At 50.5% G+C, this 25,919-nt stretch overlaps 2 protein-coding genes across 5 annotated transcripts in view; both read right to left on the bottom strand.

Moving 5' to 3' along the window:
* GGTA1 (glycoprotein alpha-galactosyltransferase 1 (inactive)) overlaps positions 1-5,034 on the bottom strand; it is a 381,241-nt gene extending 376,207 nt beyond the window's left edge. Inside the window, exon 1 of the mRNA XM_066367269.1 lies at positions 5,029-5,034. The gene's annotated coding sequence lies outside the window, so the exon portion shown is untranslated. The remainder of the gene's footprint in view (positions 1-5,028) is intronic.
* The window catches only part of TTLL11 (tubulin tyrosine ligase like 11), a 204,011-nt gene that overhangs the window by 13,492 nt on the left and 164,600 nt on the right, over positions 1-25,919 (bottom strand). For all 4 annotated transcript variants that reach the window (XM_066367256.1, XM_066367258.1, XM_066367257.1 and 1 more), the window contains one exon: positions 17,823-17,929. In XM_066367256.1, the coding sequence (XP_066223353.1) occupies positions 17,823-17,929 (107 nt within the window). The remainder of the gene's footprint in view (positions 1-17,822; positions 17,930-25,919) is intronic.

Below are 25,919 nucleotides of genomic sequence, written 5' to 3'. Positions count from 1 at the left end.
CCCTGCCTCCAATCCCTATCTCCAGGCCGGACTGCTTTCCCACTCTACCCACCCCCTCACTCTGGGATATCTCATTAGCATCTCAAAGAGCCCCTTAGAAATGGATCTCCTGGTCTTCCCTTCCTGATCCTGCAGGCTTTGAATCACAGATGCCTAAATTCAAATCCTGATCTGCGAGGGGAGCTTGGCTCACGTGGGGAGCCTCAGCCCTTACCTACCCCGCCCCGCTCTTGCTAGGAGGGGGAAGGTGAGGGAGGCTTCAACGAGAGAACAGAGATGGAAGGGTTCCCACCCAGCGTCTGGCACAGGGACGCCCTGTGAATGTGACCTCCCTTTATGGCCTTTGCATCATCAGAGGGCTCAGCCTGCAGACAAACAGTTGGCTGCTGGGGGCGGATGTCCAGAATCTCTAGCTACTGTAGCTGTTCTCTGTTTCCCAAATAGTCAACCTGGGGGCCGGTAGGCCACCCTAGCTCACCCACCAAGGCAGCGGCTTCCCTGCTCCCGTGCCTGCCCGCCAGTGAACGGGCTGGGCCTTCTGGAATGTACAAAGACCAAGTCAGAGCCGTGGGGTGGGGGTGGCCGCCCTCCAAGAGGACTGAGCCCAGTCCTCCAGGAGAGACTCCTCTGAAGAGCTGCGGAACCGGCCTGTCACTTAGAGAGGTGACCGGGGTGGAGGGTGGGGGGGGGGGGGCAGATCAGTGTCAGAAAGTAAAATAGAGAAGTGAGTTTCAACTTGACTCACATTAAGAATGTCACTTTAGAGTACAAATGAGAGCGAAGAGAAATGCTCTTTTATGCGGGAGTTTATTTTTGTCACTTTGTCAGTGAGAAATTGCAGCCCTGGGGGCATTGGAGCTGCACAGAATTACCCAAAACATTAACATGCAAATTGCCTTCTTTAGAGAAGGTAATTTTATTAGTGCAGGAAAACGTTTCTTTCACTGTGCTCAAGTTCAGGAGCAGGGCTGTCTGGGGGCCGGCTGGGGCCACTGCAAATGGAGAATTCAGGGGGTCCTGAACTTGGTTGAATTCTATTACCTCTTCTACTTGGGACCACGCATGGAACACACGACAGTGTCACAGCTGGTTACCATGGGTGCGCCAAGTGTAGAGAGCAAGTGACTTGTTCAAGATCATACAGCGTTAATGGCAGAAGAAGAAACAGAGCTGAGGTCATGTGACCTGTGTCTTGGTTAACCAGGTAAGCAACAGGGAACCATTAGTGGTCCATGAAATAGCCACTCTGAGAATAAGCAGCCCAGTGAGAACCCATGCATCCATCTATTCACTCACTCACTCACTCATTCACACATTCATTCAATAAAGCTTTCATGTTGCTAGGCAGGCCCCAGACATGAATCAGGCATGAGCTTCGAGAAGCTCAGCGTCCACTGGGGGCAGGCGCGGAGGGGATACAGATTTATGCAAACGCTTGTGGTCCAGCCAGGTAAGACCTATTGCAGGGGTGTGCCAAGAACCAACAGCACAGAGGAGGGCATGCCCGACTGGCAGGAAGGCAGGCAGAGGGGCCTGGAATCTTCACAAAGGTCTCACATGTGGGTCCTGTCCTGACAGCCAAGAGGGAAAGGCATTGCAGGCAGGCAAGCATCTGCAGGACCGGAGGCACAGAGACAAGCAGGCTGGCCTGGCCCCGGCTGGCCCCACGGCTCCTGCCCAGCGTGTGTGGGAGGGGAGTGGGGGTGGGGCTGGGGCTGGGGTTGCAGAGGCTGGCCAGGCCAATGTCACAGGCTGCAGAGCTCAGGTTTTATTCTGCAGGTGACAAGACCTTGCAGGGCCTGTTCAGAAAAGAATCACATTCTCTCAAGACTTCAGGAAGGAGGGGTTGTCCCAGGCCCTGGAGCGCTACAGTGACAGAAGGTTGCATGAGGCTGCGCTTACATAAGGCTTGCTCCTCCATCACAGACGCGATCAGTGAGGTGTGGGCAGAGACACCCACCTGCTCCCGAGAAGAAAGCCCCTCAGTCATGTCAGGTCTCCTGGAACAGTGCAGGCGTGCTCCCTCTCCCGACAGGCCGCCTTCCTGGGCCTGGAGCTGGCTGGCAGCTGCCTCATGTGGCCGTGGTGGGGCCCAGGGAGCTGCCGCCAGGGCTCTGGGAGCTGGCTGCTAGGCAAGCAGAGGGAAAACATGGCTGCTTTGGGTATGCATGCAGCGACTGTGGAAACCCTGAGGGGCGTACCCCGTCTCAGGGTCTCTCAGCCTCAGCCCTTTGGGATTTGCAGCCACATAATTCTCTGTTGTGGGGTCTACCCTGTGCAGTACGAGATGTTTGCAGCATCCCTGGCCTCTACTCCCTGGATCCCAATAGCAACCTCCTTCCTGAGTGTGACAACTAAAAATCTCCAGACATGGCCAAATGTCCCTGGGGTGGGGGTGGGGCAAAACTGTCCCCAGTTAAGAAGCACTAGTTTATCTATACATCAGGGAATACAAAGAGGTCAAGGAGCCTGATCACTGGAAGTTCCCCAAGTCTCCCAGTGGGATGCAGGCTACCCCAAGGGCATGGCATCGCCTCCTCTCCCCTCCTTGGGGCAAAGGATGGACAGAGTGCAGGTTTCATCACAGACTTGTACCTTGCCTATCTCAGAAAGAAATGTGTGATTTACTTCCTAGAAAGATCCAGGATGGGGAGGTAGGAAGTCAGTGGGTAGCAGGTAGTTCTCCCATTAACTCACCGGGGTCTCAGGGTCCCTCATCTGCAAAGCATGGGCATTGGAAGAGATGAACAGATTATCTCACGGCCCTTCTGGTTTTAAGCACTATGATTCTATGGCACTACGATGAACGCACCTTGGAGAAGGCTGCCGGTGAATACTGGAGCGGGCCCCATGTGAGAGATGGTGAACTATGGGTTAGGTAAGGCTCTGTCTTGGCTAAATCAACCGTTTTCTTGACTAGAGACAGAGTGCTGATCAGAAGTTCTCATGAGGGTCTCCCTTTGCTCTCAGCTGAAATAACTAAGCCTAGCTTTCATCAGGGATTTCATGGGACATCTCTGAACAGGCCTGTATGGTGAACACTCTGGAATGCTGGGGATTGGTGCAGTTTCTCACGGGCCATCTGAATTTAAAGACGAAGAATTTTGGTTCAGAAGCACTTCTGAAGGTCGCAGCCGAGGGACTGAAGCCCACGAAGAACCTGTGGTTTGACTGTACGGTCACAGAGTGCTTTCTGTCCCCGGCACTTCACCAGCCCGCCAGCCGGGCTCGGCGCGACTGTGGATCCCAACGGAGCGGGTTGCAAAACAAACGCTCTGCTTAAGAAGGAGTTTTCCAGGAAGCCCAGAGACAACAGGGAGAGAAAATAAACCAAGGGAACGAAAGCCTCTGGCACCTGTGGCTGTAGTGAACATCAAGTTCAGCCCAGTTTCAAGCCAGGTTAACAGAAAGCCTCCCGTCAAAGGCCTGATGACCTTAGTTTGTAGTTAGTATGAGATATATTAAGTCCAGCTTTCAACAAAAACTTATAAGGCCCGCTAAAAGGCAGGAATAGACACGGTGTGAAGAGACAAAGTAAGCATCAGAACTGGACACCTATGACAGGGAGGTAGGAATAGTAGCTGACGAGGAATTCAAAAGAAAGATAACATGTTCAGGGCTCTCATGGAGAAAGAAGGCAATATTCAGGAACAGGTGGGTAATGTGAGGAAAGAGATGGACATGCTAAGAAAGAATCAAAAGCGAATGCTAGAAATAAAAACACCGTAACAGAAATGAAGAATGCCCACAGTGGACTTATCAGTAAACTAGATACAGGCAGAGAAAGAATCAATTAGCCCAAAGAAATAGCAATAGAAACATCACAAACTGAATTGCAGAGAAAAAAGAATGCAGAAATGGAGAATGGCCAGGAACAGCGGGACAGTTTCAAACGGAGTTCCATGCACACCATGGGAAGACCAGGAGAAGAGCTCTGGGAAGTAACAATGGGTTTGAAGTTTCCAAAAGTGATGACTGACCCCAGAGAAGGAACAAATAAGGGCAAAATAAAATCTTTTCATTTCTCTTCGTCGTAAATGATCCAATAGATTACTATTCAGAGTAATAACAGGAACAATGTATTGGGTGGTAATATCTTAAGAATAATTGAAATAAATAATAGCCATGTTATTAGGGACAGAAGGGGACAAATGAGAATATTCTGTCATAAGGCACCTGTGCTGTCTGGGAAAGGGTACAGGGTTGTTTAAAAAGGGACTTATTAGCTGGGCAAGTACATTGAAAACTCTAGGATAATGGAATTTTTTAAAAAGAAATATAACTGGTATGTTAAAAGAAGAAAAAGAAAACCGGAATCATATAAAATGCTCAGTTAAAACCAGAGATGGCAGAAAAGAGGGGAAGATTAAGAAAAACACACACACAACACAATGAACAAGTCCAGCAAATATCAATAGAAAGCAGTTGTAAACATGGTAGATAGTAGCCCAACGACATTAATAATTACCTTCAATGTAAATGGTTTAAATAGATCAACTGAAAGTCAGAAATGGTTTTTTAATTGGAGTGGATAAAACAAAACCCAACTATATGTTGTTTATAAGAAACCTACTTTATTTATTTATTTATTTATTTATTTTACAGAGACAGAGAGAGAGTCAGAGAGAGGGACAGACAGGGACAGACAGACAGGAATGGAGAGAGATGGGAAGCATCAATTATCAGTTTTTCGTTGTGACCCCTTAGTTGTTCATTGATTGCCTTCTCATATGTGCCTTGACCGCGGGCCTTCAGCAGACCAAGTAACCCCTTGCTCGAGCCAGCGACCTTGGGTCCAAGCTGGTGAGCTTTGCTCAAACCAGATGAGCTTGTGCTCAAGTTGGCAACCTCGGAGTCTCAAACCTGGGTCCTCTGCATCCCAGTCTGACACTCTTCCACTGCGCCGCTGCCTGGTCAGGCTACTTTTATTGTTAAAGGGAGAGAGAGAGACAGAAACATGGATCTGTTCCTGCATGTGCCCTGACTGAGGAAAGAACTTGTGTATTAGGATGATGCTCTAACCAATTGAGCTTCTGCCAGGGCCAAGAAACCTACTTTAAACTTTTTTTAAAATTTATTCATTTTAGAGAGGAGAGAGAGAGAGACAGAGACAGAGAGAGAGAGAGAGAGAGAGAGAGATAAAGGGGGGAGGAGCAGAAAGCATCAATTCCCATATGTGCCTTGACTAGACAAGTGCAGGGTTTTGAACCGGCGACCTCAGCGTTCCAGGTCCACGCTTTATCCACTGCGCCACCACAGGTCAGGCTACTTGAAATGTAGGCATAGATTAAAAAGTAAAGAGATGGAGGAAACTAGATGATGCTAACATCAGCCAAAAAGAAAGTTGGAGTCCCTCTATTAATTTCAGACAAAGCAGACAGCAGAACAAGGGAAATTATCAGGGAAAAAAGTGGGCATCGCACAATAATAAAGGGTCAATTTTCTAAGAAGATGTATAACATACATATAGCTAAAAATAGAGTGTCCAAGTACACGAGGTAAAACCGATAGAACTGCAGGGGGAAACAGGCGCATCCACTACCGCAGTTGGAGACTTCAATACCCCTCCTCTTTCAGTAATTGACGGATCTAGCAAGCAGAAAATTGGTAAGGAGATAGTTGAACTGAACGGCACCATCCATCAACTGGATCTAATTGACATGTATAAATATGTCACCCAACCAGAGCAGAGTACACAGTCTTTTCAGTCCACATGCAACATTCACGAGACAGATACATTCTGGACCATAAAACACACCTTAATAACTTTAAAAGAATAGAAATCATACAAAGTATGTTCTGTGACCACAATGGAATTAAACCAGAGCTCAGTAACAGAGAGCATGGAAGTCCCGACGTGTTTAGAGATGAAAGAGCACATGTCTGAACAACATATGGGTCAAAATATAAGTCGCAAGAGAAATTTAAAAATATTTAAACTAAATAAATATGAAAATAGAACTTATGCAGTGAAAGCAGTGCTTAGAGGGAAATTTACAGCATTGAATTCGCCTCTATTAGACGAGATAAAAGCTCTAAAATCAATCATCTGAGCTTCCACCTTAGGAAACCAGAAAAAGAAGAGCAAATTAAATCCAAAGTAGGCAGAAGAAAAGAAATACTAAAAGTTAGAATAAAAATCAATGACATTAAAAACAGGAACTCAATAGAGAAAGTTAATTAAACCAAAAGGTGGGTCTATGAAAAGATGGATAAAAAGGATAAACCTTTAGCCAGGCTAACCAAGAAATAGAGAAGATTATCAGCTCACTAATTAGTATTTAAAAATTACTACTGTCAGAAATGAGAGATTGTCACTACTGATCCCATGGACATTAAGTGGATAATAAAGGTATATTATGAATAACTCTATGCCCACAAATTTGGTAATTTAGATGAAATGGACAAATTTTTTGAAAGATGCAATTTACTAAACCTTTCACAAGGATAAACAGATCATCTGAACAGGCTTATGTATCTATCAAAGAAACTAAATCAACAATTAATAACCTTCCAAAAAAGACTGGACTTTGACGGTTTCACTGATAAATTTTACCAAATATTTAAGAAAGAAATGATACAAATCTCTACAATCTCTTCCAGAGTACCAAAGTAGAGAGAGACAGGTTTTATTTATTATTCATTAATGTATTTATTGACAGAGAGAGACTCAGAGGGGCAGATAGGGACAGACAGACAGGAAGGGAGAGGGATGAGAAGCATCAATTCTTCATTGTGGCATCTTAGTTGTTCATTGATTGCTTTCTCATATGTGCCTTGACTGGGGGGCTACAGCAGAGTGAGTGACCCCTTGCTCAAGCCAGTAACCTTGGACTCAAGCCAGCGACCTTGGGCTTCAAGTCAGTGACCTTTGGCCTCAAGCCAGTGACCATGGGGTCATGTCTATGATTCCACACTCAAGCCAGCGACCCCTCGCTCAAGCTGGTGAACCCGCGCTCAAGCCAGATGAGCCCACACTCAAGCTGGTGATCTTGGGGTTTTGAACCTGGGTCCTCTGTGTCCCAGTCCGATGCTCTATCCACTGCACCACCTGCTGTTCAGGCATGGGAGACACGTTCTAATTCATCTCAGGAGGCCAGCATCACCCTAATACCAAAGCCAGATAATGGCATTTCCGGAAAGGAAAACTACAGACCAATATCTCTTGTAAGCATAGATGCAAAAACCCTCAGTAAAATGTTAGCAAATTTAATGCAACAATATATAAAAAGAATTCTACACCATGACCAGCGGGGTTTATTCCAGCTATGCAAGGCTGTTTCAACATTCAAAAGTCAAATAATGTAATTTTTCACAACAGGCTACAGAAGAAAAACTATATGACCATGTTGATAGAGGCAAGGAAAGCATTTGACAAAATCCAACATCCATTCATGATAGAAAAAAACAACCACCACCACCACCACCACTGAACAAACAACAACAAAAACCTCTTGGCAAACGGTGAATAGAGGGGAAGTCCCCCACTTGATAAAGAATATCTACAATACACTACACCCTGTTAGGCCAAATAAAAACCTGGCAATACTAAGTGTTGACAGGATGTGGAGCAACAGGAACTCTCACTGACTCCTGGTGGGTATGCAAAATAGTAAGGCTGCTTTGAAGTCTGGCAATTTTTTTTTGTGTGTGACAGAGACAAGAGAGAGACAGAGAAAGAGGGACAGATAGGGACAGACAGACAGGAAGGGAGAGAGATGAGAAGCATCAATTCTTTGTTGCAGCACCTTAGTTGTTCATTGATTGCTTTCTCATATGTGCCTTGACTAGGGGGCTACAGCAGACCGAATGACCCATTGGTCAAGCCAGCGACCTTGGGCTCAAGCTGGTGAGCCTTGGTCAAAACAGATGAGCTAGCGCTTAAGCTGGCGACCTCGGGGTTTTGAACCTGGTTCCTCTGCGTCTCAGTCCAATGCTCTATCCTCTGCGCCACTGCCTGGTCAGGCTGAAGTCAGGGAATTTCTTAAAAAGCTAAACATAGTTTTAACATACAATTCAGCAATTATATTTCTAGATATTTGCCCACTTGTGTTGAAAAGTTATGTTCACAAGAACCCTGCAAACTAGTGTTTACAGCACTTTACTCATAATCACCAAAAATGAGAAACAACCGACATGTCCCTCAACAGGGAAATGGCTAAACAAACTGTGGCACATCCATTCAATGTCCACTGGTCGGAGATACCAAACACAGCTCTGTCCAACTCTTAGGGATGCCTCAGTCTCCGAACTGGGCTCTTGGGTCTGGGGGCATTTTGGTATTGGCAGGGTTCTCCCACCTTCAGGAGTTTGTGACTGTTGTCGCTCCCCAAGGCAGCACAGAACCCGGTTCTTGCTCTGCCCCTGACTCCGTTTACCCCTCTGAGCCTTGGTTTCCTCCTCCCTAAATGGAATCCTGGGAATAAGACCCAGCTCACAGGGAGTCTGAACAAGCGGATTGGAAAACTGTTTCGTAATCTGTAAACCATGCACACATATCAGGGATGACAATGGTGGTGAAAACAAAGAAAAAAAGAGCTCCCAAGTTTAGTTCCTTACTATAAATCTTTACAATGAGGCTAAGTGGATGTCCTCTATCCCGTTTGAAGAGAAACTGTGGCTCCCAGAGCTGAAGTACCCCCTCTCGGGGCTCCTAGGGGCAGGGGCAGGGGCAGGGTATAGAACCAGCCCATCTGCCTCTGCTGCTCACGCTTTTCCCACACTGCTCCGTGCTGCTGCCGCTATTCCTGCAAGATCTGGGGAAGCTGAGCAATAACTACAAGAAAAGGGGATAGCTGCATGAAAAACCATCCTGCCGTTTTCCTTCTGTCTCCTTTTAGGGTTCTGAGGCCAGAAAGCAGGCAGGGACTATGGTCCCTGCCTCCCGGAGGTGACAAAGAGGATGATGAAGAACAGGAGCTGGCCCCACAAAGGGGCCGCGCATGTGCACACAGGCTCCTGGCGGTCCTCAGCAAGGGAAACTGTAACTACAGAAAGCGCAGCCCGCTGGTGGTGCCCGCAGAGAAGTGTCTGTGCGAGGGAGAGGGAGCTGGCGTTCCCGTTGGCTCACTTGCTTTTATTAAAAATAATTCTGACGCCGAGTATCTTGTACGCGTTTCGGGCACACATCCAGAGAAGCCCATCTGACTCCAAGATGATTTCAAGGCTGAAGAATGTCGCTCGTGCCAGACATGTCGTGCGAGGCGTTGCAAGCACCCTGCCTAGCTGTCCGCGGCCTCCGCGTTTCAGAGGGAGGGGACCGGCCATGTATATGCATAAGCAAGGCTGTGCTAAACACTCCCAGTAAAAATACATTCAACTATTTCAGTACCTCGTTAACCAAACACTTTCCAGTAGGGCTCATCCCAGGTGATGAAAATATAAGAGGCACGTGATCCAAGGCCACTGAGGAAATGTGGGGAGAGACAGCGGAATGACTCAGATGCCCACAGGCCCCGCTGACTGTCAGGGTCTGACGCCTTCCTCACTGGGCTTGGGTTTGCTGCGCACCTACTGTGCGCCAGGCACAATGCCAGGCTTCCTTACATGAGGAATAGCTCTGCTTCATGGAGAAGGTTAGTCCAGCTTAAGGGGCGGATGCCACACTCATTCCAGTGTTTAGTGCTATGATCCGCGCGTGGTGGAGGAGCAGGGCTGGACGCTGTTGGAGCCCCCGGGAAGGGGACCTGGCCCAGCCTGAGGGCCGAGGGAGTGAGGCGACAGCCTGGGCAATTGTGCAAGGGAAGGGGGTTTCCTGCACAGCCGAGTGCCCACGGTGCGGAACCTCCGAGGTGACCGGCTGGAGCGAGTGCATGTTGGCTGGTGATGGGCTGTGAGTGGCAAGGGGTCCAGTCTGCGAGCCCCCCCCCCCCACTCAGGCGCTCTCCCTGAGCTGAGAGCTGGTGCAGAGGGGGGCTGGCGGCCACCCCAGGGCAGCCGGCGGGTACCCGCCACCGTGAGAACAGACGTGAGGAGGAACGGAGAGGGCCAGTCACCAGAGAGAACAGCAGGGCAGATGGGGGGGGGCTGGTCCTGGCTCTTCAGGCCCGCAGCCACCCCAGCCTTCGGGGGCCTCTCTGTCCCACCACCCCACTTTCCTTGAGCTGGACCCAGGGGTTCCTCTTCCCAGCAAACAGTGTGGTGTCGGACAAAGGGGCAGCCAGGTGCCAGGCTGTTGACAGCCACAGTCAGGCCGAGGCGGGCGAGGGCCGTCTTGGAGGGACTCTGCCGGGCACCCGGGGAATGTCTGTCGCCACCTGTCCTGTCCCTCTCCCAGGCTTGAGCTTCCCAAGGCAGGCTCTGTTTCTGTCTGCTCCTGCACCTGTGAGCGCCTGGCGTGAGCAGGTGCCCAGAACGCACTTCCCGAGAGATGGGTGCAGCGAGAGGAACATGGTGACGTCCACAGCCCCCGCCTCCGGAGGGTCCCCCGCGGCAGCCCCTGCTCTGAGCGCCCCCTGCACTTCGTGTCACTTCATCAGTGACTCCCTGAGGTGGCCCGTTCTCAGCTCGCCTCACAGAGGAGCGCGAGGCTCGGAGGAGGGTCCGGAACATGCAGAGGCCACATATCTCACGAGTTATCGCACCCGGATTGGAAGGCAGGTCTGCCTGCGCCCAGGGCCCTGGGCTTTGGCTGTAGCGCCAGTCAAACCAAGGCAGCCCCAGGAGTGAGGGCACACAGCCGAGGCTTTCTTCCGGCAGCGGAAGAAATATTTCTAACTTTGGTCGAAGAGTCTGTAGCATAGGTCAGACATCAAACCACGTCACTCTCAGATTGCCCTTGTACACGGGGTGTGTCTGTGTGCTCGTGTGCTGTGCAGACATACGTGCGTGCCACGTCCATGCCTGCATGGGTGGAGAAGGGGGACGAGAAATACTCTCTGGTCCATTCTTTCTTGCTTTGCGACCATGTTTCCCTGGGTTACTGGGAGGGACCTTTAGAGTAGACAGAACAGCACATCTGGCTGCAGAGTGACAAAAGCTGTCAAGGGTCAGAAGCCCCGAGATGTCTGCTGCGTGTCAGATGGACAGGAGGCCCAGGGGCAGTGCCCAAATGTCCCCTGGGCAAGGAAGATCGTTGTTTCTCAAAGACGACACCAGCGATGCCTCCTCGTTTTGCCCCGTCTTGCTGCCGACCTGTGTCTCGCCACCGAGAAGTAGGTTCTGCTCTGGGAAGAGTGGAGAGCGAGCCTCGATGGTGAGGAGGTTCTCGCGAGTGCAATTTACACGAAATCATCTCCACTGACAAATCTGTCTCTTGATTTGCTGCTGGGCAACGAGGGGGCTACCACACCCCAGTTTTGCTGATAACACCCTCAACTGGGTTCCTGTGTCCTGCTAGACATTCTAAAATTGGAAATTGAAATCATCTGTGCGTGTGAGAGAGAGAGAGACATCAACTCGTTGCTCCACTTATTGTGCACTGATTGCTTCTCCCACACGCCTTGACTGTGGATGAGATGGGTGGCCTCAGGCTCAAGCCTGCAACCCCAGGGTGAGCTGATGACCCCGTGCTCAAGCTGGTGACCCTGAGTGTAAGACAGCAAACTCAGGTTCTGAACCGGAAATGGAAATCTTTAATAATTTTTTAAAATGATAATTACGATAAATTGATCTGTTGGAGGGAGTGAGATTGCATATTATTAAATTCCACCAGTCTCCTGAGTGACATTCTAACAGAGAGGAGGACAAGCCTATTTAGGGATGATGAGCCCAGGATGCAGAGGAGGGTTCCTTGGGTGGGGAGAGGCGGGGAGTGGGGTGGTCTTATGAAGAGCCATGTATTAGATGTGGGTCAAGTCTTAACTCTTGTTTTAGGTGGCATTATCTGTGGGTTAAGTCCTAACTCTTGTTTTGGGTAGTGAGTTAGTGAATTCTTATTCCTTTATTAAAAGTAACTAATTCAAAATGCTAACTAAATAAAAGTAGGTTATGCGTGGATCAGAATGGAAGTGTCCCATAAACCAAGGATTATAATTAATCCAATCCTATGAACTTGGTCCAATTGAAAAATAAATCAAGGCCCTGGCCGGTTGGCTCAGTAGTAGAGTGTCAGCCTGGCATGCAGGAGTCCCAGGTTCGATTCCCGGCCAGGGCACACAGGAGAAGCACCCATCTGCTTCTCCACCCCTCCCCCTCTTCTTCCTCTCTGTCTCTCTCTTCCCTTCCCGCAGCCAAGGCTCCATTGGAGCAAAAGTTGCCCTGGGCGCTGAGGATGGCTCTGTGGCCTCTGCCTCAGGTGCTAGAATGGCTCTGGTTGCAACAGAGCAACGCCCAGATGGGCAGAGCATCGCCCTCTAGTGGGCATGCCGGGTGGATCCTGGTGGGGCACATGCTGGAGTCTGTCTGACTGCCTCCCCATTTCCAACTTCAGAAAAATACAAAAAAAAAAAAAAAAAAAATCAATTGAAAGAAGCCTCTTCAAAAGGATGGTCTCACCTGACCAGGTGGTGGCGCACTGGATAGTGTGTTGGACTGGGATGCAGAGGACCCAGGTTCGGAACCCTGAGGTCGCTGGCTTGAGCGTGGGCTCATCAGCTTGAGCGTGGGGTTACTGGCTTGAGCGTGGGATCATAGAAACGACTCCATGGTTGCTGGCTTGAGCCCAAGGCTGTTGGCTTGAGCAAGGGGTCACTTGCTCTGCTGTAGTCTCCCAGTCAAGGCACATATGAGAAAGCAATCAATGAACAACTAAGATGCCGCAACAAATAATTAATGTTTCTCATCTTGCTACCTTCCTGTCTGTCCCCATCTCTCCCTCTCTCTGTCTCGCCATCTCTGTTGCAACAAAAAGAAAGGATCTCAGATTTAGATTTTATAATGTGCTTGTTTTTTCTTAGTTTCTCCCCCCTTATTATTCTTTTTAAACACCATTTTTCTTCTCCATTTCAAGAGTAGGTTCATAAAGGTCTTGAGCACCAGGAATATGGTTAACCCCCTTAGGGGGGACCAAAGTCTCATGAGGACAGAGGAAGGTCTGGAATGGCTTCGAGAAAGAGGACAGTGAATGAGCACTTGGATACAGCTGGTGTGGGTGTTGGGTGATGATCTTATCTAATTTGAATGGCATTTTATGCTGGACAGTGAGGACAAGAAAGGGAGACTCTGTCAAGCAGACCACTACTACTCTAAGCCATGGTTCTCATACTCAGAACTCTTGTTTTGGCATTTGTTCTCATCAGACATTCACTGGGCACCGAGCGAAGTCCTCTTGCATGCTCTGGACCATGTGCTAGGCCCTCGGGGCTACAGAACACATAGTGAGTGCTTTTTCTGGTTCACACGCCATGCTAAGTGCTGTATATGTGTTCTCTTCCCCCCCCTTTTTTGTATTTTTCCAAAATGAGAAATGGGGGTGGGGGGTGTGGGTTGCAGACAAACAGACTCCCACATGCATCCAATAGGGATCCACCTGGCATGCCCACCAAGGGGCGATGCTCTGCTCATCTGGGGTGTTGCTCTGTTGCAACCAGAGCCATTCTAGCGCCTGAGGTGGAGGCCATGGAGCCATTCTCAGTGCCCGGGCCAACTTTGCTCCAATGGAGCCTTGGCTGCAGGAGGGGAAGAGAGAGACAGAGAGGAAGGAGAGGGGGAGGGGTGGAGAAGCAGATGGGCACTTCTCCTGTGTGCCCTGGCCGGGAATCAAACCTGGGACTTCCACACACTGGGCTGACGCTCTACCTCTGAGCCCACTGGCCAAGGCCTATGTGTTCTCTCTCTTAACCCTCACAGCAACTTTCCTTTGTTGCTCCCCCATCAGAGCTCTGGCCACGCCCAATTACATTTGTCACTTGTGCATCATTTACACAAGTAAGGCTAGAGACATGGGGTGTAATGGAATGGCAATGGGCAGACTGCCCTTGGTTCAAATCCCAGAGTCTGCATGGAAACAGTTGCCACGTCGGTTTAAATTCACCTCTCTACGTTTCAGGTTTCCCATCTGTCAAACGGGAATAGGAGCCCTTATCTCACAGGGCTGTGTGAGATTAAAGGGGATAATTCATAATATGCAATTTTTTTTTATTCTGTCACAGAGTAAACATTCAGTAAATGGCCTTTATTATTATTTTTTCTTTCTCTTTTCATTTTAAGTTTTTAATGAAAGTTGTGTGTAAGATTACTTTATTCCTGCATCTCCTCAATTATTTCTTCGTTGTATCTGCCCTATTCCTTTCCCACGTGGTAAGATTTGGCTTCACGTGCAAGGACCTTCCTGCAGTCTCTGTCCAGCTTTAGTCGAGGGTGCCACCTTGCTGGGTGAACAGCTGTGCCATTTGCTTACTCCCGCCGCACTTGTTCAGTGTAGATGACATATTTCTTCCTGTAAACCTGGACTACGTTGCCAATTTGCTGCCCTTTGCAATGTTGTCATACAACTTGAACTTCATCATCCTTTTGGATGGACACGAATCAAACATCGTACTTCTGCCTCAGCTCTTTGGAGAGAGGAGAAGACATGATCTTTGCGAATGTGGGAAGGGCATGGAAATGTCTGTGTGGGTATGGCTCTGACCAGAAGTCGCAAAGCGATGGGACTTCCCTTCGACCGCTGGCGCGTCTATGATGTCCGCAACGGGACTACTGTTTTTTCTTGACAGTGAGATCTGTAAGTGATTTCTCTTTATATTGCCATAGGGCCCAATAGCTGCTAACATGTTCAGTGCCTGCTTGCGAGTGACTGAATGAATGAATGAGCGCATGCCCTTCTGAGAATGAGCACCCACCTTCTACCACTCCTCTGATTTCTTCCTTACTGGCCCCGCAGCAGCCCTGGACAGGGCACCCAGTCCTCTGGCCAGGACTTAACCGAGAAGCCCTGGGTTTAGCACCATGGGCAGGGGCAGGAAGGACCCTCTGGTGTCCTTGCTGACACTTGTCAAAAGGAGAAGCGCTACTCAACCCTGAATCTCTTCTTTCGCCATCCAGTACCTTCCTGGATGGTCCCGGGCACGCGGCAGGCTTCAGAAACCCCTCCTCCTCGTGAAGGGTCAGGGCACTGGACCAGCCTTCTCAGGAGGCAAGAACTGGGCCCTGGCTGGCACCGGCCATGAGACAGTGGTCAGCCCCTGAGACCACCGGCACAGATGGGCTTCTCATTCTGGCTTTAATGCCCGGCCTGCACCACCTCTACCCCAGACCCAGTCATTTCCTTTCAGGGTATAAACTCGAGGGTGAGGGAAGGGGAGACAGGCACCTGGACTCCACACCACCTCCCCCTTTAGTTCCATCCTCCCCAAGTCTTGTGCTAGCTCTGTGAGCTGACCTTTCACCTCCCTGCCTCACAAGCCCCGCCCCTCCTCAGTCAATCACGTGAGGAAGCGCTTCTTGGTGTGGTCCTGGATTGGGGACGGTGTCCTCGGCCAGGAGGCAGGAGGCTGGAGTTCAAATGTGACCGCTGCTACCCACTGGCTCTGGGATTTTGGACAAGTCACTTTTGCTCTGGGAGCCTCAGGCTCCTCATCTGTAGAACGGGATACACTCACCAACCTCGAAGGTCTGGTGTGAGAGTTAGCAGTGGTGTGTGCATCTAGAAGACGATCTCAAAATCGTCATTATTACCGTTATTACTTCACACACTCGGGCTGAGGCAGGTGAGAGGCCTGGAGGATCCCAGCCTGGGATTTGCTTGTCGGAATGCGCTAAAAATATGTATCTTTCTCATCTCCTTAGCTTAGTCAGCAGACCCCAGAAAGCTGGCAGACCCCAGAAAACCTCACCAAGCCTATACTGTGGGCAGCTTACAGGATTCCGCTTACAGGGAGCAATTTAAGAGGCAAACAAAACAGAAAAGCTACTCAGAATTAACAATGGGCCAGATGGTAATGCTAGTTTGAAGCAATAAAACATGATAAATAGCTTCCTGCTGCTCCTCCTGATCAATTTCAATATTTAATAATTCCGCCGCCACCCCACCCCCTCATCTGGCCCCCTCCACAGGATCCTGCCACATCTCTCCGCATTCAACTCACAGACCAAACACTTCTGTACTTTCTGAAGGCGTCAGCAGAAAGCTCTCTGCTCAACTGTTACCTGAGCGCTCTAGGCCCTGGAGCTGACAATTAACCTGCTTGCCTCTCCATCTCAGCCTCTCCTGGTTGCCAGGGAAGGCTGTGAGGGCGTGCCCAACCCTGGAGACGCACAGGAACACTCGCCCTGTTGAGTCAACCAATGTAGGTATTCCTCAAGTTCTGTTTTTGAATTAAAGAGAGGCTGGCAGCTGGGAGGTCATCTTACTCCAGGACCAGTTAGTAGGACAAAGCAACCAAGACAGGGACGGTGGCTGCGTGGTATTAGAGTCTCACCCACCACTCCAGCCTCTGGGCCTGTTTCCTTCTCTGTGCAATGGACAGAACCACGCCTGTCTTCAGGAGGGTTCTACCCAGTGCTGTCCATGGAAAGGGCCCAGCAGAGGGCTTGGCACATAGGAAACGCCCAACGACGGCCAGGCGCCTGGAAGTATCATTATCAACCGCGAAGCCAATCAGCAAATGAAGCCTGAGCATGGAGCCTGCAGAAGGGACTGCTGGTCCCTGCGGTCGCGAGGCAGTAGCCCAGGGCAGACCACAGGTGTGGGCAGGATCTGGCAGGGAGCGCCCACCATCAGATAGGCCCACCCAGAATTCTCCCCGGGCGGTGCCCACTAATGAGATGAACTGCCTGGTACTGCCGGCGAGTGTGTCCCAGGAGATCTCGGGCACTCTGGAGAGCGGGCGTGTTCGCGCCGTGTACGGAAGAGGAAATGGGGAGTAGGAAGGGAAATGCTCTTCCAGGTCACGTCCTAGGAAAGGCACAGTCACGTCATGTCTCCTCCACCAGAGCACAAGAGAAAGACGCTCTCTCTCCTGCGAGGCCCTTTTGGAAGGAAGCCAGGTGCCAAGTGACCCGAGCTGCCAGGTGACCTGAGTGGCAGTTTACTCATCTGTGAAATGAGGCTGGTAATACCTACTGCACAGGCTCACAAGGACATTTAATGAGGGAATATGCCTGAAAGGACTTTGTGATTTTGTGAGGAGTGGTACTAATGCCGGGTATGGTTATTATAACCTTGTAGAAAAACACCCTTCATGAGGAATAAGATTAGAAGTGTATCCACCTAAAGGTGGATCCTTCTAACTGAAGCCTTCATGCTGCCCAGCTTAGAGGATCAAGAGAAACCCGACGTGTGGCATTCGAGGCCTCGGCAGCTCCGGCCACCCCATCTCTGCCCCTCCTCTCCTCCCTTCTGGCTCCAGCCCACTTAAGCCAGTGGGGGTCCCAACTGAGTCTTTCACAGGTGTCAATGCCTGTGCAAGCAGCACCCCTGTGGGAGGGGTCTGTCCCACCCTGCCCACTGGCTTGTCGCATTCACAGCTCTCCAGGACAGCTTCTGTGGGCCTCGCTTGATCGGGGGCGCCTCCTCTGGGCGCCCTGAGAGCCTCTCAGCACCCCGCACCCTGGCACACATCCCACTGCACTAGTGTTGAGTTCTTGTCTGCCTCCCACCGGACTGCAAATTTCCTCAGGGTGAGGACCAAGTGCTCTTCTCTGTGGTCTACCCCGGGCCCGGCCTGGCACGTGCTCGGTGAATGTGTGCTGAGAGATGAACGAATAAACTGGTAATGGAGTTCTCCCAGGACGAACGGAATCAACGCAAAAACGAGATTCTAATGGGGGAATGAGAGTCTGGGTGGGCACAGCCTTGCAGCAGACAGTGCCCCCGAACTCAAATTCAGCTCAATCCCTCAAGCTGATAGAGTCATGATCCCCTTTCCTCATCTTGACCCTGAAAGAGAAGGGACAGACAAGGGACCGTCCATCCCTGTCTGGACTCCCTCAGGGCACGGTACCTGAATCCCGCTGGTCCATCGTCATGGAGTTCCATCTTCTTGTGATGTCGATGTAGAGGATGTCCACGGCGGCCATGGACAAGCTGCTGCTGCTCAGCTTGCAATTCCTGCCGAAGACAAGAAGGGACACGTCACTGCTGGACCAAACCCGTCCTGTCCTGTCTTGCTGCCACTGCCGCCGTGACTTTGCCTGGACTCTGTCTTCCCTGCCTGGCAGGCCCTCCTTCCCATGGCTGGAACTAATGAAAGGTGCCGGCAGGGAATGCTGGGAGAGAAGGCGGAGACTGTGACTTGAGGTTAGATCCTGTGGGTTCCTGTAATTCGGCTAATACGGGTTCGAATGGGCCGCAAGGGCTTCAGGATGGCAAGTCCTGAGTCGAATCTGGCTCTGCCACTTAGAAGCTGGGCGGCCTGGTGAAACAATTTCCCCCTCCTGAGCCTCAGTGTCCTCACCTAGGAAACAGGTGGAATTCATTACAGCTGATGTGCCTGTCCCTACACATCCGATGTAGGTTTCTGCCTGCTCTGAAAGGGAAATGGGAACTCACATTCCAAAAACAGGGCCGCTGCGTATGTCCGCACCCCCCTCCACACAGCCGCTGCGTATGTCCGCACCCCTCCACACACGGCCGGTGCGTATGTCCGCACCCCCCCACACACACACACACACGGCCCCCCCCCCACACACACACACGGCCGCTGCGTATGTCCGCACCCCCCCCCCCACACACACACGGCCGCTGCGTATGTCCGCCCCCCCCCCCCCACACACACACGGCCGCTGTGTATGTCCGCACCCCCCCCCCCTCCACCAGTCTCTGGAGAAGGAAGGAAAGGTCAAGCGGGCCTGCGATGCTGTGCTGTCCTGCGGTGTCCAGGCGGCCAACGGCAGCACTCAGGTGACCCAATGATAACAAGACATTACGGCACACCTGAAGGCGACACTGCTATGCAGAAGGGAGTCCCTCCTGGAAATGCCCACTGGGGGGGGGTCCCCAGGGCCACACCTGCAGACAGGAGCTCATGGTCTCTGCACTTCACCTATCTTACTCTGTCACCGGAAGATTTTACGTGGGCCCCAAATCAGCCTCTGTCAGCCCAAGACTCTCAGAGCGAATGGCACAGACTGCCACACTCCTTCATGTGGGCTGGCACAGCGTTGCTGTGGGGACCCCTCGATGCTCCTTCCTGACTTTGAGGGAGTCACCGGGAAACGACAGGAGGAGGGAGTGGGCAGGCCTCTGAGCTTCAGATGTTGCCTAGTTCAGGTGCAGGGATGCCAGCAATGGTGCGCCCTCCCCAAGACACGGAGGGGTGTTTGGAATCCTCCTCCCCACTTTTTTTTCCTTTTGTGTCTGAAAATGTGGGGAGGCAATCTGGCACATGGGAAAAAGCAAGATTCGGGCATTTGTCAGGCAAGGACTGAAATCCTGCAACTGTGGGCAATTTACTTAAACCTCTGAGGCTTTATTTGCTGGTCTCTCAATGAAGATAATCATGCCCACCCCTGCGGCTGTTGTGGAGATGAGAGGAGGACCTGGCACGGTGCCTGGCACCTGGCCGGCCCACGACAACACTGGTTCCCTTCTTGATTTCTCTCCCTTTTCTCCTCTTCTCCTCTTCTGGATCTAGAACCATCTCAGCCCCAGCAGAGGCTGCCTGAGGCTGACTTTTCAGTGAGTGGCCCTCTCCACCCTGGAGAAATGCTGCTCGCCAGTCGCCGGGTGCCGGGCTCGGCCCAGACCAGAGGTGGCCCCTGGTGTGTCCGGCCAGGTGCACCGGCCTCCTGACCAGGATCGTGTGCTGTGAGGCGAGTCCCAACGCTGCCTGCATTTGCCCTGACAATCTTGAAAGCTAGACCTCTGGGCCAGCTGTCCATTTGGCTGAACTATATTCAATGCTGCTTTCAACTTTCCAAATGTGTTCACATCCATCGTCCCAGCTAATGATAAAGTGGTTCTTTGATTTTTCATTTGTCAGCCTCCCTTGTGTGAACCACTCCCTTAGGAACCCGACAGGCTAGGGGTTGACTGGCAAGCAGGATTTGGGCATTTCAGAGGCCCCTCTCCAAACCCATGCCCGCCCCTAACAAGGCTGGTTGGAACTGTGCCAGCATGGTGCCTGGAAGAGGCCGGGGCTCCTTAGATGCTAGCACGCTCCATTGCTCCCTCCCCCTGCCTTCCTTTCTTCTCACCCCACGCATACTTCCCAAGCCATCAATTCACATCCTGCCTCCTCTTAGGCTGGCTCTGTATTTCAATCACAAGTCACAGTGGCAGACTTCAAAGTAGATCAGTGCAGTTCTTGAGCCACGGTAACAACATGTCAGTGGACGCAGAGCTTTTCAAGTCCCCTGTCACCACGATGGCTATCTCTATTGGATTCCTCCAGGGCGGGGCTCCAGTCTCTCCCAAGGGATCCCAACCACCCGCACGGCTCCTTTCCAAAGCTTCATCAGGACCGACCACGGTTTTCTCTAATTATCATATCAGTCTCCTCTGGGCTCCCCGCTTCCCGACAGGACAGGAGCTCCGCTAGCTTGCTCTGTGGGTTAATAGAGTATGAAGAGTGAAACGGAGCTGACCACTGGTATATAGTTATTTTTTTCCTGACAGGTAGAAAATAGAAGTGTCAAACCTTTAGCAGGAGCTGTAATTTACCAAGAAGAATTCTCCATTTATCCCTTTTCCAAGGAAACTCATCCTCTCTCGTGATGCCTGCAAGTACAGTTGATCACACATCTGCTGCTTCTCCGGGACAGGGAGGGGTCTGTGCTGGCTGCCGCAGGCTGGAAGCGCTTGGAAAGAGTTTTGATTCTGTGGGCATTGGGGGTGGGGGCACCATCTGCGTGCCAGGCCTTTTCCTGCTCTCTGGATCTTTATTACCACTCTACGAGGACGATAGTCTTAGTCCCATTTCAGTGATGGGTAAGATGAGACTCAGGAGAATAAGGGATGTGACTTGCCTGAAATTACATAGCTGGGATTCATATCCAGTTCTCCCCTGCAGGGTGGTGTAGTGAACTTGGGAGACTTGGGAGTTTGGGGGAGGTGTGGGGAGGTGGCCCAGCCCAGGGTCCCAGGAAGAACCCAGGATTCAAGACAGAGTATCAGGTGGGGCCCAAGAAAGGTGGAGCCGCCAGAGAGCCCCTGTTGGGAATCTTTGGGATATAAGGCTGGGGAAGGTGACAGGGTCACTGGGAGACAGGTGCTCCCAGGTTTGTCCCTGTGATTATCAAACATTCTCCATAGGGAATGACATCCCAAAAAGGAATGACTGGGGGGTCAAGACTTTAGAATGAATTTACACACACACACACACACACACACACACACACACATACGCCCCATCCACTCAGTGCAGGATTTATTCTGTGTCCACTGCATGTGAGCGGGGTCTGAGCCCAGTGAGTAGTGTAGAGCTGAGTCAGTCCTGGGTTCCACTCTCGGAGGTGGAAGCGACCTCAGAGCCTGGGCTAGAACTGTGAAGCCTTTGTAGCCTCTTAGTCACTGAGAACAGTTTCCCCTGTGTCCTGGGATGCGGTTCTTCAAATGACCAGAGGATAAATTCTCCGGCAGAAGAAGTACAAGCACTATGGTAAAGTGAGAAGCCAGAAAAATTCCTAAGAAAAGATAGGCTAGGCATGTACGTGGGAAAAGTGAGCGGAGGAGTCAAATGCACATGAGTTTGACTCCTGAGTTTGCTGTGTGACCTTGAACAAGTCGCTGAAGGAAGCTCTCTGCATCTCAACTTCCTTATTTATACAAGAATCAGGCTACGCACCACACAGAACCAGCTCAGCGCCTGGCACCTGTGGGGACATGACAGCCCCCAGCCTTCCTCCAGGGTGTAGAACCAGTTTGAAGAAATGTTTTCTTTTGTTTCTAGAGTCAAAGGCATTTGGGCCCATGTGATGTGAGAGAATCACAAATCATTCAAGTTCATTAGTATCCCAAGTATAGAAAGATTTGAAATTATCATTACCATTTCCTCCCAACAGCACTACCGACATCTCATGGGAGATTTAGATGCTGACTTTTTCCACTCCATATAATCCTATTTATAGAATTTCTTTTGTGTTCATCCTTCTCTGTGCAAAAAAAAAAAAAAGCTTATTTTTCCTGGCGAGGTGTCTATAAGGTGAAAGCTAACAAATGGTCAATATTTGTTTTAAAAAAATAAACAACCATCTAAACATCTGGGGCAGCATCAGGGGTGGGGGGAGGGGAGAGGCAGTTTATAATATATTGAGTATTTTAAAGGCTATCGATACCCCAAGCTCAGGCTCTCACAATATTGCCAGGAAGTGCTACTCAGAGAAGAGGAGGATTTTCAAAGTCATTGAGGAGTTAAGGACAGAGCAGACAGAGGCCTCTTATGTTTCCATTCCAGAACATTCTACCATACCAAGTTGCCTTTCAAAGAATAAAACCCCCTACAGCTACCCATCATCAAGCATGTTAATACCTCCTTGTGGAAAAAGGGGGGCGGAAGGAGAGAAAAGGGGAAAAAGAGAAAAGCGTTCTCTAATTTAAAAGGAGCGCAGGATGGGAGGCCACAGAGGGAGGAGCAGGGATCTCCAGGTGGAATAGCCCACGCGAAGCAAAAAGCGCTCGGGCTGAGTGAGGGGCTGCTGCCTACATTCCCTAGAAATCGACTCGGTTGCAACGCACTGTTTCATTTCCCGGCTTCGGGGGCGGAAAACGTTGCACGTGCAAATTGGCATCAAATCCTGACGCAGGTTACCCTTGGAGACCGCATACTTCGTGAGTTACATAGAACGCCCCCCCCAACCCCCACTCCCATCAAATTCATAATCCGGCGGCAGGAAAAGAACAAAAACGCATATAGTCCCTTAAAGCTGTCAGACTGAAGAACTGGACCTGTTTCTGTTTCTCAGAGGAAAGGAAGTCTCCACACCCCAGCAATTATTGTGAAATAATAATGATAAAAAAATAAGAGACAAGAGGCATTTAATTCTCGATCGTGTGCGGGACTGTTGGCGCCTCCTGAGGGAACGGCACGGAGAGCCGGTCAGACAGAGTCGAGTCTAGACGAGACGACGACAGTTCATTATTTCTCATTTCTTGGTGCGAGAGAAAAATAGAAGATGGCCAGACTGGCATTAGCATAATTCCCTCCTACAACTGCTGATCGGTGTGGCACATCGTGAGACATGGTCACTGGAAATAAACTCAACCGCAATGTTTACTATTTTGCTCCCTCCAGTTCTCTTCAAGGAACGTGGCGAGAAAGCGTGGGCGGCAGAGCTGACAGCCAAGTTCAGCCTCCGTGGCGCGCGTGGGGGCTCGAAAGGAGGGTCTATCCAGGCGTGTGTGTCTCCCATGCCGTGCTCCGGGGAAGGGCACTTGGTTCGACTGAGCATATGGCATAAATATTATTAATTCATAATGAAGCAAAATTTAAATGAAGTGCAAAGAAGAGAGAGGAGAGTCGCCGTTCGCAAGAGAAAATGCTTGCTGTTTAATTTAGCGGGCAAGGCTGAACTTACTCAGACAAATCCAAAAGCAAAGAGTATCATCTTTTACGATTAAGTTGCTGTTGGGATCTCTTAGTGCATTTTAAAAAGGAAAATAAAAAGTCTGTTAATGGTTGTGCAACGTTTTCTCCATTTCTTCCCGCAGCTTCATTCCTCAGCATGTCTGCTGCTGCTGGTGGGGGTGGGGTGGGGGTGGGTAGTCTGCTCTGCTCTGCCACCGCCACCGGAGGACATGGTGCTGCCTTCTCACGGTCACTGTCTCTGTCACTAACACAGGTTGGGAATGACAGCCGCAGGACCTAATAGTCTCTAACATTACAAAATTGGTTTTTCATGCAAATGACCTTAATTATAGAGAACAAAGGGATGGAAAAGCGTGAGGCTGATCACAGAGAGACGGATTCGTAGCAGTACTTTCGACATCGCCCAGTTCCAGGAAGAGCGCATTGTAGGAATCTTGACGAGAACCCTACCCAATTCTGTCTCCTTCTCTGGGTGGTGTTGAACACAGCGGTCCCCTCAATGTGTACCCCGGCTTCTCACACCAGGGGTCACACACTGAGGGTCTCTGTGGGCAGCCCGCTTTGAGTGAGTCCACGCAGGGTTTAAAAATGATTTTCTGAATGGCCAACGCTGAGATACACGTATTGAGGTTTTACATAACAATCAGTAGTTCTAGTTTTTTTTTAAACAAGAGCCGTGGGGCTGCAGTCCTTTTCCTTCCCGCCTGAGCCCTCTGGGCCGCCCCAGCCCGCCTCCTCCTCGTTCTCCCTCTGGGCTCCCTCCGCAGGCAGCTGAGGTTGGGATTCTTACCATACTCTAGTTGTTCTCATCTCCCCCCTCTCTTCCATTTTAGTAGAATTTTATTAGGAAGAAAAAGAAAGCATTTCGGTTTCCACCATCAATGTAGCCCGATGAGAAACCTTCTCTAACTTCTGAACATGAGCCACTCACTCAGCAAAGCCACTCTCGGGCTCTCCCCGCTGCCTGGACAGGCGAGCCCCCTTTACCGCCAGCCAAACTTCCTCTTGTAAGTCCAGACTCTGCCTCCTGGGGGGCACCTTGATCCCACCAGGCAGATGAAGGGTCCCCTGTTCTGTCTGCTGCTCCAGGACTCTGTCAGAGGGGTGCACTTAATGATCTGTTCGCTGTGCACTGCCTGCTAGACTGAGAGTCCCCTGCAGGCTAGTGGGGCTCCGTTATTTCTCTCTGGTTTTCCTAGAGCTACTGGGCGCTCAGGAGAAGTTGGTAGGTCAAACCAGACACGGTTCTTTCCTACTCGCAGTTAGGTCTCCCAGGTCCAGGGTCCCCTGCCACACCCAGGCTGTTGTCCACATGAACCCAAACCACCCCTCACTCTTGCAGGTCTTAAGTGGACTCTTCTGTGCAATGGCTCAGGGGCTGGGAAGGGCCCAGAAAGCTCCTGCCCTTGTAGAAGACGGTCTGAGCCCCTAGACATGTCATGTTGCGAGAAGACTGCTCACCCTCACTCCTCTGGGACCCTGCACACTTCTATAGAACCTCAAGTGCCCTCATATCTTGGGGCCTCTGTCACCGAGCGGTTTCTCTAAGTCCCGAGCCACAGTCATCACAAAGGGTAGAGAAAGTCTACCTATGTTTCTGCTCCTCTTCCTCCTGACTATATTGGGACAGTAGTATATACAGTTATACAAGTTCTACTTCCTAGCTTGCCATGCAGTGGCCAAGAAGACAGATGGACCTGGAAGTCATTGAATACGGCCTCTGGACAGCTTTTTAAAGGGGTCTAATTCATTTGACAGAGAGGCCTCTTGTTCTTCCTCCCTTCCTCCTCCTTGCTGCCTGGAACTTGGCCATGATGGCTGGATTTTGAGCAGCCACCTCGTGGCCACAAAGCAACTCTGAAGTTGGAGGCTCATGCTTAGGATGGATGAGCGAAAAGGCAGCGAGTGGGGTGTTGATCACTTTGTGTAGTCATTAACTGGCCCTAGAACCCCACTGCCAAAACTCCACTGCAATTCCTAAACAAGTCAGAGGGTATCGTGTAAAGCGGCATTTTCAGGGAAACAACATGTGTCTATTGACTCTCTTGAATTTTTCACTGCCTAAGAGAAATAATAATCAGCAGACTCCACCTTGACAAATAGCTCCCCTGAACCAGGCGCTGGGCTGGGTGTTTATGGTATGTTACATCCCAGCCTCATAGTAACCCTGCAAAATAGGCGAGATTATTCCCATTTTACAGATAAAGACGAGAGATTTGCCTAAGGCCGCACCGTGATGCACTTGCTTTGAAGCCGGACCCCAAAGCCTGTGCTCTTCCACTGGGCTTTCCTTTTGCCCCTGAAACTAACACAAAGCCCTTCTCAAAATCATCGAGCAAATATGACTTCGGGGTGATTGACATGGCAAAAGTCACTGCTGATACTCCTGTTTACATCTGTCAGAAATATTGGAGAGCTAGAGTTAGAACTTGTAAAATTCGCTTAGAGAAAAGTGTGACAAAAGTGGTTTCGGATGCAAGACTTCTAATTATTTGCTTTAGTGGATAAACCATGAAGAGTGTGACTTTGCGGCGCGGTAGAAACATTAAACCCAGCGGGACAGCGGCTGGGGGC

Source organism: Saccopteryx leptura, chromosome 2, assembly GCF_036850995.1.
Source record: "Saccopteryx leptura isolate mSacLep1 chromosome 2, mSacLep1_pri_phased_curated, whole genome shotgun sequence".
Taxonomy (NCBI): domain Eukaryota; kingdom Metazoa; phylum Chordata; class Mammalia; order Chiroptera; family Emballonuridae; genus Saccopteryx; species Saccopteryx leptura.
Note: the sequence above shows the minus strand (reverse complement) of the source record. Positions and strands in the feature narration are given on the sequence as shown.